General features: G+C 44.1%; 1 protein-coding gene across 5 annotated transcripts in view; it reads right to left on the bottom strand.

Annotated features, from left to right (window-relative positions):
* Positions 1-15,752, bottom strand: part of ZNF536 (zinc finger protein 536) — a 706,926-nt gene that overhangs the window by 145,060 nt on the left and 546,114 nt on the right. Inside the window, exon 8 of one of the 5 annotated variants that reach the window (XM_077288724.1) lies at positions 2,086-2,126. The exons of the other annotated variants lie outside the window; for them this stretch is intronic. Within the exon in view, the coding sequence (XP_077144839.1) occupies positions 2,113-2,126 (14 nt within the window). The 3' untranslated portion in view covers positions 2,086-2,112. The remainder of the gene's footprint in view (positions 1-2,085; positions 2,127-15,752) is intronic. 5 annotated transcript variants of the gene reach the window in all.

The raw sequence follows: 15,752 nt of genomic DNA, 5'->3' as shown, positions 1-15,752 counted from the left end.
GCTGTTGCTGTGAACCCAAAACATGCAGTTAAAGGAGCTCTCAATAGAAGAGAAACAGATAAACAGACCATAATTGGGCTGCAAAAAAATAAGAAATCCATCAGAGAGAAAGTAGAAATGATAGGAGCATCAACAGTTTGGTACATTCTGAAAAACGAGAGCGCACTGGTGAGCTTGGAAACTCAAAAAGGCCTGGGCGTTCATGTAAGACAACAGTGGTGGATGATTGCAGAATCCTTTCCATGGTGAAAAAAAACTCTTCAGTGAAGAAAACTCTCTAGGAAGTTGGTGTCTCAGTATCTAACTCTACCTTAAAGATAAGACTGCATGAGAGAAGATGCAGAGGGGTCGCCACAAGGTACAAACCATTAATCAGTCTTAAAAATAGTAAGGCTAGATTAGACTTTGCCAAAAAACATCTACAGAAGCCGCCCAGTTATGAAAAAGCAAAACTAAGATCAACCTGCACCAGAATGATGGGAAGAAGAAAGTATGGAGAAGGCTTGGAACGGCTCCTGATCCTCCGCACAACACATCCGCTGTAACACACGGTGGAGGCGGTGTGATGGTGCCGACATGTGTGGCTTCCAATGGCACCGAGTCACTAGTGGTTATTGATGTTATAACTGAAGACAAAAGCAGCCAGATGAATCCTGTGTGTACAGGTGATACTTTCTGCTCAGATTCGACCAATTGCAGTAAGGTTGTTTGGACGACCTTTTACAGGACAGATGGACAATGACCCAAAACATCCTGCGAAAGCAAACAAATGAAATATTCAGCAATGGCCGAGTCTTCACCAGAACTCCGCTCCATAGAGACTCATTTCAAAGGATGAAGACAAAAATTAAGGCCAAAAGAGCTACAAAAAAGGGAGAACTGAAGTCACTGCAGTAAAGGCGGCAAAGCCTCACACAGGAGGACACCAGCGATGGTGACGGCCATGGCCTCCAGACTTCAGGCCGTCATTGTCTGCAAAGAATTCTCTACAAAATATTAAAAATTATCATTTTATTCATGGTAAAGTCCAACAAATCTTTAGTCTCTGAAATGAGGAGGCTTTGTAGAAAAATGGTTGCAATACCTAAACGTTTCATGGGATATTTTTATTCAACCCCTTTAATTAAACCTGAATCTAAACTTCAATTGCATCTCAGTTGTTTAATTTTTTAAATAAAAAATAGTGGCCTGCAGAGCTGAAATCACGAGGATTAGGTCACTGGCCAAATATTTCTGGATCTAACTGTACTTCATCATAAAAAGGTGTGAATGTACCCTTCGGTCCTGGGTCTGGGGTTATCCATTCCTTTCTTTTATTGTAGGTGTGGTCTGAGCATTCTACGAAAATGGGCGGAAAACCTGTCAAATAAAAAATGCTGTCCCTGATCTAGAGCAGGAGGAACTGAGTAGACTGATGCATAGTTTTATTGGCAAAGATTCAGCCTAACTTTTAGTTTATTGAAGTAAATCTCTGCTCTTCTATGGCCGGGAGTCCAGTGGGTGGTCCTATTGACAAACATAACTTTATACCAAGAAGGTTGAGATAGGACCGCCTACTGGACTTCTACATGTAGAAAAAGCAGTGGTTTAATCAATGGAATGCAGGTTTTGTAAAATTGAATTTTTCCCAACAAATCTATATATTAATCTGCTCAGTTCCTCCACTTTACAAAAGTCATCCAAGAGCGGTGTATTATTGTGTCTAAAGATGAGCCACCATGATAAATCTGCCACGTCTGGTCTAAGATTCAGATCTCTGCACTTTATCAATTTATGCCAATATGAGACTTAAAAAAGGAATATATTTTCAGGGTTTCCCAATTTTTTTTTTTACATAGATTTAATCTGATTTATTGATGATACAGGAATATGCTAACCTCATAATTCTAATGTAATTTTTTTTCAAATAAATTAATTTTTCATTTTATTTTCTCTTTAGTTTGCTTTTCATGCAAAACGAAAGGCACGAACATTCAGTTATTATTCTGTTAGTTTGACGACTGAAGGCAGCATTATTTTATTTTTTTCATTAGTGAAAGGGTTAAACAGAATATTTCTAGAATAAAAATGTGGAAATAATAATACCTGTCCGTATTTTCTCTTGAACGCCGGTCACTGAGAACCATCTGCCGGTGAGAGAGAACCAGTTACCATGTTGTAGAATAGGGTGATACACCGTAATACTAAATGTCACACAATATGTTACATACGGGAGACCCCCCGGTACTGAACTGGTGCACGGCATGGGGTAATATTTACACTAGCGAGTTTGGTGTGTTTGCAGTGCGGATGTGACCCGAGATGATAGACGAGCATATTGGAACCACGTAACAACATTTTTATTTTTAATACCACAACATGTGACGGTACCATGTGTCGGGGCAGGTCACATCTGTACGTTACATGCTAGAACTCGTCTGACATATGATGAGAGAACGTAAATATCACCAGATCCGTGAGATGGCAGAACGTACAAGTAGTTACCATGGAAGACCGTCACACAAACACTGACACTATGCCTGAATCGAGCTCATGCCTTGATATAATGATTACTTTGTCTTCAGTATTTTATTTTGAAAAAAATCACAAGAAAATAAAATTGGAAAATCTTGAGAGATTTTCCAAGGTCCCGCAGTATTGATTGTTCCTGCTACTGAAATCCAAGGTTTCCCAACAGAACATTGCCCGATCACTCTGCCACCGCCATTGTTTCCTCCTTATAGACCATGGATCGGGGTTCAGCTTCATCAGTAGGACTGGTCAGTACCCAAACAGCCCCATAGACAGGACACTTGGATGTTTTGACACATTTCTGTTATAGCTAGCGGGAGTTTTTTTCAGGAGTTTGTGCCACAGTAACTTCAAGATATAAGACCAGACTTGCTGGTCTGCCTTCTCCTCGCTGATCAGTAAGATATGGGGGCTCATGATCCTGTCACTGGTTTTCTAGCCATCCTTTCTCGGACCTTTTTTCGTAAGTACTGTTCCACTCAATACTGGGAGGATCCCACAAGACCTACCATATACTGGATGCACCCCACAAACCTTGCCGTCCTCTGGGTACTCCCTATAAGACCTGCCATATACTGGATGCACCCCACAAACCCTCCTGTACTCTGGGTACACCCTATAAGACCTACCATATACTGGATGCACCCCACAAACCTTGCCGTCCTCTGGGTACACCCTATAAGACCTGCCATATACTGGATGCACCCCACAAACCCTCCTGTACTCTGGGTACACCCTATAAGACCTGCCATATACTGGATGCACCCCACAAACCCTCCTGTACTCTGGGTATACCCTATAAGACCTGCCATATACGGGATGCACCCCACAAACCCTCCTGTACTCTGGGTACACCCTATAAGACCTGCCATATACTGGATGCACCCCACAAACCCTGCCGTCCTTTGGGTACACCCTATAAGACTTGCCATATACTGGATGCACCCCACAAACCCTGCCGTCCTTTGGGTACACCCTATAAGACTTGCCATATACTGGATGTACCCCTCAAAAACTCCTGTACTCTGGGTACAGCCTATAAGACCTGCCATATACTGGATGCACCCCACAAACCCTCCTGTACTCTGGGTACACCCTATAAGACCTGCCATATACTGGATGCACCCCACAAACCCTCCTGTACTCTGGGTACACCCTATAAGACCTGCCATATACTGGATGCACCCCACAAACCCTCCTGTACTTTGGGTACACCCTATAAGACCTGCCATATACTGGATGCACCCCACAAACCCTGCCGTCCTTTGGGTACACCCTATAAGACTTGTCATATACTGGATGCACCCCACAAACACTGCTATCCCCTGGGTATACCGTATAAGACCTGCCATATACTGGATGCACCCCACAAGCCCAGCAATCCCCTGGGTATACCCTATAAGACCTGCCATATACTGGATGCACCCCACAAACCCTGCCATCCTCTGGATACTCCCTATAAGACCTGCCATATACTGGATGCACCCCACAAACCCTGCCATCCTCTGGGTACTCCCCATAAGACCTACCATATGCTGGATGCACCCCACAAACCCTGCCGTCCCCTTGGTATACCGTATAAGACCTGCCATATACTGGATGCACCCCACACGCCCTGCCATCCCCTGGGTATATCGTATAAGACCTGCCATATACTGGATGCACCCCACAAGCCCTTCCTTTCTCTGGGTATACCCTATAAGACCTGCCATATACTGGATGCACCCCACAAACCCTGCCTTCCCCGAGGTATAACCTATAAGACCTGCCATCTACTGGATGCACCCCACAAACCCTGCCGTCCCCTGGGTTTACCCTATAAGAACTGCCATCTACTGGATGCACCCCACAAACCCTTCCTTTCTCTGGGTACACCCTATAAGATCTGCCATCTACTTGATGCACCCCACAAACCCTTCCTTTCTCTGGGTACACTCTATAATACCTGCCATCTACTGAGTGCATCCCACAAGACTGTTGATATATAGGGTGCACTTCGCACGACCATACACTGGTAACATCCCACAAGTCCATCCCTATATTGGGAGTACTCCACAAGATCTACCATATATCAGGAACACCCCATAAGATCTACCATATACTGTGAGCACCCCACAAGACCTTCCATATATCGGGGACACCCCACAAGATCTGCCAAATACCATAAATACCCCACAAGTCTTGTCATAGCCTTGGAACACCCCACAAAACCTGCTGCAAACAAGGAACAGCCCTCAAACTCTGGCGTATACCAAGAAAACGTTACCAACCCCACATATTCAGGGATTGCCCCCAGAGAACCTGCCATATGCTGGGAACTACTCACACAACGAGCAAACCAGGTACAGACCACGCGACTCGCTGCTCAGGAGATGCTCTGTCCCAGATGCCTAGACTTCTCAATATGGCGGCCGCTATTACAGTCTCTCAGATTCTTACTCTTGCACATTTTTCTTGCTGTTGACAGATAAACTTTAAGAACGGACTCACTCTCTGCCTAATAAATCCCAACCCTGACTGGTCCCATTTTATCACCTTATAGTCAGTGGTGTTCACTTCACTTTCCTGACCAGTACACCACTTCTTCCATGGTAAAAATGGTGGGCATAGTAGAGAAAAGCTGTAGATGATTTTGTGGACCAGAGCAAGTCTTTAAAGGGGTTTTCCAGTTTCAAAAAACCCTCGTCCCCCGACTGCAAAGAAACAAACTGACTTTACTCACCCTCCTCCACCGCTACTTCCAGTGTCTTTTATTGTGCGCAGTGCTGACATACACCCTAACATATATTATGATGATTTTTCTTATTTTATCATAATTTCACTTGAGAATTCACACACACACACAAGAAAAAAAATCTAAATATATGAGTTAGTTTCTAGGCTCTTTACATATCCTCCAGGCATGCAAGAGGTTAATGATTCGCCAGTAATGCAGAGCACAGAAAATATGTTTCTGTCATCAGTAACACTTCCATATAAGAGTTACAATTCAATTCAGCTGCTGCCAAAAAAATATTAATATGCTTTAAAAAAAAAAACCTACGTACTGTTTCCATTAGAATTCTATAACTCTATGTAACAGAGATCTGCAGGGATTTCTGCTTATTTTTCCAAAAGCAAGAGGCAGCAAAACAAAAGTTACAGCGAGAAAGCTTCTGTCTTGGTTCTGATTGGGTTTATCAAAACTGATCTGAGCCAGACCCCCAAAGCAATCCTAATCTGCAACAGCGTATAAATGCTCCAAGGCCAACTCACCGATAATATGGTGATCTATGCTTCTCCTCTGCTTATATTTGGAAATTGGGTAGGGTACATCTGTAACGGACTAGGTGGTGGAACCACTGTGCCATGGCCCAAGGAAAGTCTGGAGGGGCGTAACTAGGTGCCTCACAAAGTCCGACCTAGGTTACTCGGCAGTTGACAACACCGTGATCCAAGTAGAGACGAAGGAGGTAAAATCAGGTGCTACAGCAGGACTGACCTCAGGTGGATGGCAGCTGACCCCCAGGGGACTGGAGGCAGGGATGGCGGACTGGGAAAGTCATGACAGGTTCAGTTGGAGCAGTAGCTGGCAAAATGTCTGGTACTGGCAGACACAACAGGTATCTTCGTAGACAGGTGCCGGTGGGCATAACTTATGGACAGCCAGGAAGGTGGGAAAGGCTGATAGACAAGTAGGCGGGCACAGCTGAAGAGCAGAACAGGTATCGAATTGGGATCTGAGAACTAGCAAGCGTGTTAGACATACAAACAACGTTGCTCAGGGGCCTCCATGCTTAAAGTGGTGCCTGAAATAGTAGGAGTCATCCAGCAATTGGATAGGGACTTTTTAAGGAAGCATTCACTCGCCCTAAGCACAGTGCCTGAGGATCTCTGCGCAGTGCGCGCACCCTGGGCGGTTGCCGAGCTGGAAGGAGGATACAGAGCGGGACAGGGGCTGCGGTGGTGAGTAAACCGACATCTCCGTAGGGGAAGACAGATGGAAGGAAGAGACCCGGTGCTACAATATCCTCTGCACCCACACACTTGGCTTGAGACATTAATGGGACTGGCAATTTTTGATGGTGGATAGCACTTATGTAATTTTATATTCCAAGATGATCCCTTTAAAAAATCATTTTTATCTACTGGATAATCACCTTGAGGTGAAAGTGAGCTAAGCCCACTAGAGTCATAGCTTGGCTTCCTTTTACCCCATTTCATGCTGCTCCTGCCTGGTATTCAAATGCTCAGAAAAATGATTAGCTTTTAGCACAACCCCTCACCGGGGCATTTAGTTACATCTCTGGAACCCCCAGATGGGTTGATCTGTATGGCTTTGAATTGTATGAAAGCAGGAGGTAAAGTTACTGAGATGGATGGATCCAGGATTTAGGAGCGACCAAAAGAGCCTAGGTGGGAGAGGTCGCTCCCATACTCCTATCTGGGTCCTACAAGTCTAGTAATCACAGCTGGGTTAGATCAGCAGTGTGAAATGTGCTGGAGCTGGACAGAGGTGTTTGTTGCAGAATCAGTTGTGCTGGAGATGAACAGAGGTGTTTGTTGCTGAGTGTTTGTTTCTCCCATACTCCTATCCAGATCTTAAAAATCTAACAACAGCAGCTGGGTTAGATCAGCAGTGTAAGATGTGCTGGAGCTGAACAGAGGTGTTTGTTGCAGAGTCAGTTGTGCTGGAGATGAACAGAGGTGTTTGTTGCTCCCATACTCCCATCCGGATCTTACAAGTCAAATAACAGCAGCTGGGTTAGATCAGCAGAGTGAGTTGTGGTGGAGCTGAACAGAGGTGTTTTCTGCAGAGTGAGTTGTGCTGGAGCTGAACAGAGGTGTTTGTTGCAGAGTCAGTCATGCTGGAGATGAACAGAGGTGTTTGTTGCTGACTGTTTGTTGCTCCCATACTCCCATCTGGATCTTACAAGTCTAATAACAGCAGCTAGGTTAGATCAGCAGAGTCAGTTGTGCTGGAGATGAACAGAGGTGTTTGTTGGTGAAAGCGTTTAAACCCGTTGAGCTGCTACTGTCTGCTAGACTAAGATTAGTGAGATCATTGCAGTTACTTTGTGCTGAAGAACGTCTGTTTATGTTGTGTGAAGATCTGAGGTTGTGGGTTGTAGTAATCACCTAGGCGGGTTAACAATGGAACTCTTTTTTATTCCTTACATCCATGGTCTACAGCAATTCCGGTTAGGTGGTGACAATGCAATGTCCCTATTCCACAAGATCCCATCCTGGGACCAATAGTTCACTACCCCCATACAAGGCTATACCCACTGTCTCCCAACTTTTGGTTCACCCACAGCTTTTGTATCTCCCACCTGTATAGTCTGTAGTCACAGTCCATGCTCCATATCATGACCATAGCACAGCAACAACAGTCCTTAGGATAGTTCCTCACATCCAGATGATAGATATCGCGACCATAGCATGTGTATCAAGCTCCAGCCAGCAACTGATCTCCAATCTCCATAGGCTATGCATACAGGGGCACCAGGACCTTGCCAACATATCCTCGGCATCACTGCAACAACTCCTTTACTAAACATGTGGCTTATCGTTCTCCCTCCCTGGGATCAGCCCCCTGAATGGGCAGAAGTGTTCACACCCTGCCTTGCATGCACCATGCATTGGCGGAGGTATTTTACTTAGGCCTAACCCATCACTTGGGACTGCATATAAACCCCCGGTGCCAACAGGTCCACTGGTTCTACTATCCCCATCCACACAATGGGACTAGTGGCTGGGAGAACAATGGCTTGAGACCCCTGAGACACTAACGAGAGTAATGGAATTATTACTTTCCTTGATTACCAATCTTGGGTCTGGCCTTATGTATGCACGAGATCCAGCCTGCACGTCTTCCTCTCCTTACTGTCACTGAATGGAAACATTGATTCCTGAGGCTGAACTGACGAGCAAGCAAATCTCTAATAAAACACAGAAAGCAAATCTCTAAAAAACAGAACAATATGATTGATGTAACCGGTGCTCCGTGCTGGAAAAATTCTGCATCCCTTAGAGCCGCGGATTCTGTTCTACGCCCATTGGTCCAGTAGTCTTTAGAACAAGGTCAACTACTCACATTATGCATTTGGGCTGAAGAAAGACTTTTCAATTTTTAAAGTTATAAGGTTTATGAATGACAATAAACTTCATGCTGTTTTGAAACGCCTGTGCGTATCCAAGTGGCTACCAAGAGCTGAAACCTCTACAGAATATATAATTTGATGGTTTCTGCCTATATTTGTATTGATAAATTTGTGTCCTTGTGGAGCGAGGCTCAGAATGCTTCAATGATGCCATTAAATTATTGCAGACCTGCTAATAGATGTAACTGGACCAACCCAAACCATGCTTGTCATATTTCTACGTATAATCGGCTACATTTGAGGTTTCCATTCATCCTGAAGATAAAGTTAATTTAGTTACAGTTCTCAACTGAAGAAATCACATTTTCCAGCACTTACAAGGACATTAGCGACGAGTTCATTGTGCCTGGGTTCGGCTGCATCAGTCAGAGAGTCCTGGCAATGTACATGTGAATAAGGACACATTAGTGGCTGTCAGATACAAGCTTTTTGCGGTGTCCAGTTCTCATGGGTGGAAGAAATACATAAGATACATATAGCGCCGGTTATGTCCATATTTACTAGGGACTATCCTAGGATCCTAAATGTCTGGAAGGATAGCCAAGCTAAAGCACTGATGATTGGGGGCTCTTATCCGTTGGTGTCTTTAGAAATATTTGCAATATATTTGTCCAGAGAAATTTGCTTTTTTCTCCCTTTATAAGCCACTTCTTCTCCTTCCCCTGCTTCCTGAACTCATCATTCACTCTGAAAAACTGTTAAAAGCTCTCCTGCTCAAAACAAGATGAACAGCTGCTCACTGGGGGATCTGATTATTTCTGCCAATTGAAGTCAATTCAGAAAGGAAAAGAGAGGAGAGGGGTAAAGACGCACCTATATTGTGGTGGTGGTGCTTTCGAGTAAGTGGTTATTTAACCCCAATTATGGATTCCCAGCTACACCGCTCAGTAACTGCTGTATAATGTCCTCCATGCTGCTGCAACTGCTTTTTAGTAAGTATTTTATCTCACCCAAGTGCGCTAGACTGCTGAATATTGGAGTACAGTGTCCTTCACGCTGTTGCTGCTTCTGGACACAGGAGAGCAGGAATAGCATGTCCCTGTTTTCTGTCTACTGGAAAAATCATAGAAGCTTGTTTCCACCCACTAGCTCAGAGACAACTGAAAATTAGCAATGTAGACTGCGGAAAGGAAATGGGTGAAAAATTCAGAATACAAGATACCTAATGGCCAGGAATAGTGTTATTCTTCCTGTACACACACGGGAGGCTTATATTCTCCTTAAAGGAGTCATGTAGAAATAACTGCTCGTCTTCCCTTTTGGAAGGATGCGTTTTCTGCTGGGGTCATTGGCGTTTTTAAGGAAGTTACTTTGCGCGATGTTCATTGACTTTCTTCTATGGAATTCATTGTCTTGATAACTCACCATTCTATGTATGTTTCCCCTGCAAAGCCAGAAACAGGAAATGTGTGAAATATAGCAATTCCTCCGACACCTGCTGACTGCTGGGAGCAGGATTCTTTAAAACCTTATTTTCCTACATGGGTCATGCTCATTTAATATTGTGAACCCCACCAACATGGGGATGTCCCAATACCAACCAGGGAATTCCTATTTTAATGTGAGGGCTCATAATCTCTGCCATTTTTTTTGTCCAGTTTGCTGGACTGTAACATGAGGATTGGCCAGGACATAACTCCCCAGTATAACCATGCCCAAGTCTCCTTGTGTTCTCCTATATTTCCTTCTTCTAAACTCCTCACATTTCATCATTTCTCGACATTTCTTTAATCAAAAATCTGCGGCGTAATTGAACATTAATTGCCAAAAATTAAAATTCAAATGAGTTCTTGGCTTTGTGCTTTGGGGTGACGTTACCTGCTAAACGCGACATGTTCTCCATGATAAATACTTTTTAAATAATGCTTATTTCTACATTTCCAGAGCCGTGCCAGGGGCTGCCAGCCTCTCTATAGATGCCCGCGCCTTTCCAAGGTCTATACGTTGCAGCCGTCTGCTTTTGCACCTCCGTCACGCTCAGTAAACAGTCTCCACCTTTAATTCCTAGGAATTAGCAAGACAAAATGTAATTTTCAAGTCTTGTTCTCCATCATGATATGTTTCTCTTTCAGAACACGGCGCTGTCATATTTTCCTACTGTGCCAGCTGTTCGTGTTCCTGCCACCATAGCAACCGCTGTGAGTTGGTTGAGTGTAGTGCCAGCCAATTGGGCACCTGTGCTAGCCCGCACCCCCAACACCCCCTCCACCTGCTGAACCTGCTAGTCTTTTGTTTTATATCGGTATGATGAGTATATCGGTGTACTGGGTAGGTTTGCCCCCAATAACATCAGGAACCCTGCATTATATAGCTGTGGTGGCGAGACTGGCTATCTCCCGGGCAGAAGAGCTATCCGAAAAGGTCAGCCAGGATTAAATGCACCACAGTGGCCACGGAGGAGCCCCCAATAAGGGTAGGGCTTTGTTCAAATCTAAATGTCATGAAGGAAGGGCGGCTGAGATCACAGCTCCGCTGCTTGTATAGGCTGCCGATATTAATGTAGAGATCAAAACATCATCTGCTTCAATGTAGCAGCCTTCCAACCTATCGATTTACTACTGAAGCCATGTTTTATAGGAGACGGATGTCAAGAAAAGTTTATGCACTCTGTAATGCACTGGGGAGACGGGGTATATAGTACATAGTACGTCTATACTGTGTGGATATAGAAATACATGCCAGATGGACGAGTGATGTGTAATGTGAATACACCATAGAGGCAGAAGATTGCTACCGCTATGGGGCCGCAGGAACGTGGGAACCCGAATAAGGTCTTAATAGGATGTGTACATGGAATTCCCTCTTCAGAGCCACTGGAGTAAACTCATAACGGTGCTTTCACCGAGGTATTCATTCGGACCCCCCGCAAAATGGGATCCGAACGTATGCACTGACAGAGCCATAGGCTGTAACGGTTCCAGCAGAGCGAATGTGTGCTCTGACATGCATTATTTTTGGGATTGTACGCCTACAGGAGGCTGACTGCCTCTGAGTGTCCGCCTCCAGTAGGTGTACTCACCCAAAAATTATACACATCTGAGCGCACGTTCACGCTCTCTGCACAATAAGGTTATGTGCCCACTTTCCAGATGTAGCAGCGTTTTGGACGCAGCATGTTTTTGCTGCGTCCAAAACGCTGCCTTCTATTGAATGCAGGTACATCTGCATGTGTTCACTGAACCGTGCGGATTTACCGAGTTCAATGCATTCTATTGATGTGATTTCTGTTGCGGAGACTAGCATCTCTACAAGAGAAATTGACATGCTGGGGTCCTGGAAGAAGCACTCCATGTCAGTGTCCACGGGTGATCTGCAGGTGCACATAGTCACAGAGTGGACATGGGATTTCTAGAAATCCCATTCACTATGATTAAACATCTGGCTGCTGCAGATTTGATGCTGCATAAATATGCAGTGTCAAAACTGCAGCAATTCCTGAATGTGGGAATGTACCCTTAGAGTCCATGGCCCCATCGTTTTTTGTAACCCCAGGTTCCTTTTCAGGTCTTGCCCCCATGATTGTGTGTTTGTACGCCGGTGGTCTGGTTGATAACCAACAAGAAACCATCATTGCTTTTCAGGATCTTTTCCAGGAAGTCTCTCCTTTTTCTGGGATCCTCCTCGACATTCTTAGATGGTTGGCATCCTCCTTGACATTATTAGATGGTTGGGATCCTCCATGACATTATTAGATGGTTGGAATCTTCCTCAACATTATTAGATGGTTGGATTCCTCCTCGATATTCTTAGCTGGTTGGGATCCTCCTCGACATTCTTAGATGGTTGGGATCCTCCTTGATATTAGATGGTTGGGATCCTCCTTGACATTATTAGATGGTTGGAATCCTACTCAACATTATTAGATGGTTGGAATCTTCCTCGACATTCTTAGATGGTTGGGATCCTCCTTGACATTCTTAGATGGTTGGGATCCTCCTCGACATTATAGATGGTTGGGATCAACATTATTAGATGGTTGGGATCCTCCTCGACATTATTAGATGGTTGGGATCCTGCTTGACATTATTAGATCCTCCTCAACATTCTTACATGGTTGGGATCCTCCTCGACATTATTAGATGTTGGGATCCTCATTGACATTATTGGATGGTTGGGATCCTCCTCATGATTCTTAGATGGTTGGGATCCTCCTCAACATTATTAGATGTTGGGATCCTCCTCGACATTCTCAGATGGTTGGGATCCTCCTCGACATTCTTAGATGGTTGGGAACCTCCTCAACATTATTAGATGGTTGGGATCCTCCTCGACATTCTTAGATGGTTGGGATCCTCCTTGACATTATCAGATGGCTGGGATCCTCCTCGACATTCTTAGGTGGTTGGGATCCTCCTCAACATTATTAGATGGTTTGGATCCTCCTCATCATTCTTAGATGGTTGGGATCCTCCTCGACACTCTTAAACGGTTGGATTCCTCCTCGACATTCTTAGATGGTTGGGATCCTCCTCAACATTATTAGATGGTTGGGATCCTCCTTGACATTCTTAGATGGTTGGTATCCTCCTCGAAATTCTTAGATGGTTGGGATCCTCCTCGACATTCTTAGATGGTTGGGATCCTCTTTTACATTATTAGATGATTGGGATCCTCCTCGACATTCTTAGATGTTTGGGATCCTCCCCGACATTCTTAGGTGGTTGGGATCCTCCTCCACATTCTTAGATGGTCGGGATCTTCCTCAACATTATTAGATGATTGGGATCCTTCTCGACATTATTAGATGCTTGGGATCCTCTTTGATTTTCTTGGATGGTTGGGATCCTCCTGGACATTCTTAGATGGTTGGGATCCTCCTCTGCATTCTTAAATGGTTGGCAGGTAATTGTGGATACCCATAATGTTAGCAAAAAGTGTGTCTAAGGGATTATCTTAAGGGCTATGTAAAGAAGATGGGGGAAAAGAAGGCCTCTTCTTAGGGTTAGGGAGTCCAGACATGATTGAAGTTTTTCCAGTAAATTTGGGAATCTTTGCCAACTCCAAAAGTATTTAATTGCCTGAGATCAAGTGGAGTAGTAAGCCCTTTGTGATGGCATTTTGTCAACCCTTGCCCCTGGTAATGCCATGCACGGCTCCCTCAGCGGACATGTATAGATTGCTTATTTCATGGTCACCTGCACTACAGGGAAAGTAATAATTGTGCTTTTCTAATCAGCTACAAACTCATCCCTGCTTCACCTTACCGCCATGCTCTATCTGTATATACAGGAGCTATAGACTATATGGGTCCAGTTGTGTCGGCTGCATCTTATGGTAACAGTTGTGTGCGAGCAGCTGCCATATCTTGTTGTCCACAACATAGAAATATCTTTATTAGCGCTGCGTATATTCGTGCACAATGAGCTTATCTATAATGTTTGATGGGGCTGCAGATAAAGTTGCAGAATTTAGTAAGTTAATGCAAAACAAAAGAAAGTTTGATGGCAAATCCTTGTCTGCTTCATACGTTTAGTTATTGTATTGCTTGTACTGTAAATGCATTAGTTACACCGTCTACTTCACATGCTGTTCATTAGGAATGCCTCTCTGAAGAGGTTAATAGAGTATGGCTAGGATTTTATTCTTTCTGTATGGGAATGTTGTCAAGTGTACCCATGGGTCATCAGACACTTACAAAAACAGGTTCATTCACAATGACCATTCATGCATGTAGTCTGGGACACAGACCATAAGATGCAGCCACGTGACCTCGCTATAGACGCTGTGCCCTAAGTAATACTAAAACACCCATAGCACCAGAGGATAATTGTGCCATATAAGTATGCCAGCTGTACATACAGTGGGTGAAATTAGTATTTGATCCCTTGCTAATTTTGTAAGTTTGCCCACTGACAGAAACATGAACAGTCTATAATTTTAAGGGTAGGTTAATTTTAACATTGAGGGATAGAATATCAAAAATAAAATCCAGAAAATCACATTGTATAAATTATATAAATTTATTTGCACTTTGCAGTGAGAAATAAGTATTTGATCGCTCTGGAAAACAAGACTTAATACTTGGAGGCAAAACCCTTGTTGGCAAGCACAGCAGTCAGATATTTTTTGTAGTTGATGATGAGGTTTGCGCACATGTCAGGAGGAATTATGGTTCACTCCTCTTTGCAGATCATCTCTAAATCATTAAGATTCTGAGGCTGTCGCTTGGCAATTTGGAGATTCAACTCCCTACATAAGTTTTCTGTGGGATTAAGGTCAGGAGACTGGCTAGGTCACTCCATGACCTTAATGTGCTTCTTTTAGAGCCACTCCTTTGTTGCATTGGCTGTATGTTTTGGGTTATTGTCTTGCTGGAAGACCCAGACACGACCCATTTTTAATGTCCTGGCGAAGGGAAGGAGGTTGTCACTCAGGATTTTATGGTACCTGGCTTCATCCATTCTCCCATTGATGCGGTGAAGTAGTCCTGTGCCCTTAGCAGAGAAACATCCCCAAAACATGTTTCCATCTCCATGCTTGACAGTGGGGATGGTGTTCTTTGGGTCATAAGCAGCATTTCTCTTCCTCCAAACACGGCGAGTTGAGTTAATGCCAAAGACCTCAATTTTTGTCTCATCTGACCACAGCACCTTCTCCCAATCACTCACAGAATAATCCTGATGTTCATTGGCAAACTTCAGACGGGCCTGCACATGTGCTTTCTTGAGCAGGGGGACCTTGCGGGCACTGCAGGATTTTAGACCTTTACAGTGTAATGAGTTACCAATGGTTTTCTTGGTGACTGTGATCACAGCTGCCTTGAGGTCATTAACAAGTTCCCCCCATGTAGTTTTAGGCTGATCTCTCACCTTCCTCATGATCATGGATACCCCACGAGGTGAGATTTTGCATGGTGCCCCAGATCGATGACAGTCATTTTGTATTTCTTCCATTTTCTTACTATTGCAACAGTTGTCTCCTTCTCACCCAGCGTCTTACTTATGGTTTTGTAGCCCATTCCAGCTTTGTGCAGGTCTATGAATTTGTCCCTGACATCCTTATAAAGCTCTTTGGTCTTGCCCATGTTGTTGAGGTTAGAGTCTGAGTGATTAATTGAGTCTGTGGACAGGAGTGTTTTATAAAGGTGACTATGTAAGA

Source organism: Ranitomeya variabilis, chromosome 2 (genome assembly GCF_051348905.1).
Source record: "Ranitomeya variabilis isolate aRanVar5 chromosome 2, aRanVar5.hap1, whole genome shotgun sequence".
Taxonomy (NCBI): domain Eukaryota; kingdom Metazoa; phylum Chordata; class Amphibia; order Anura; family Dendrobatidae; genus Ranitomeya; species Ranitomeya variabilis.
This window is presented reverse-complemented; position numbering and strand designations above follow the sequence as displayed.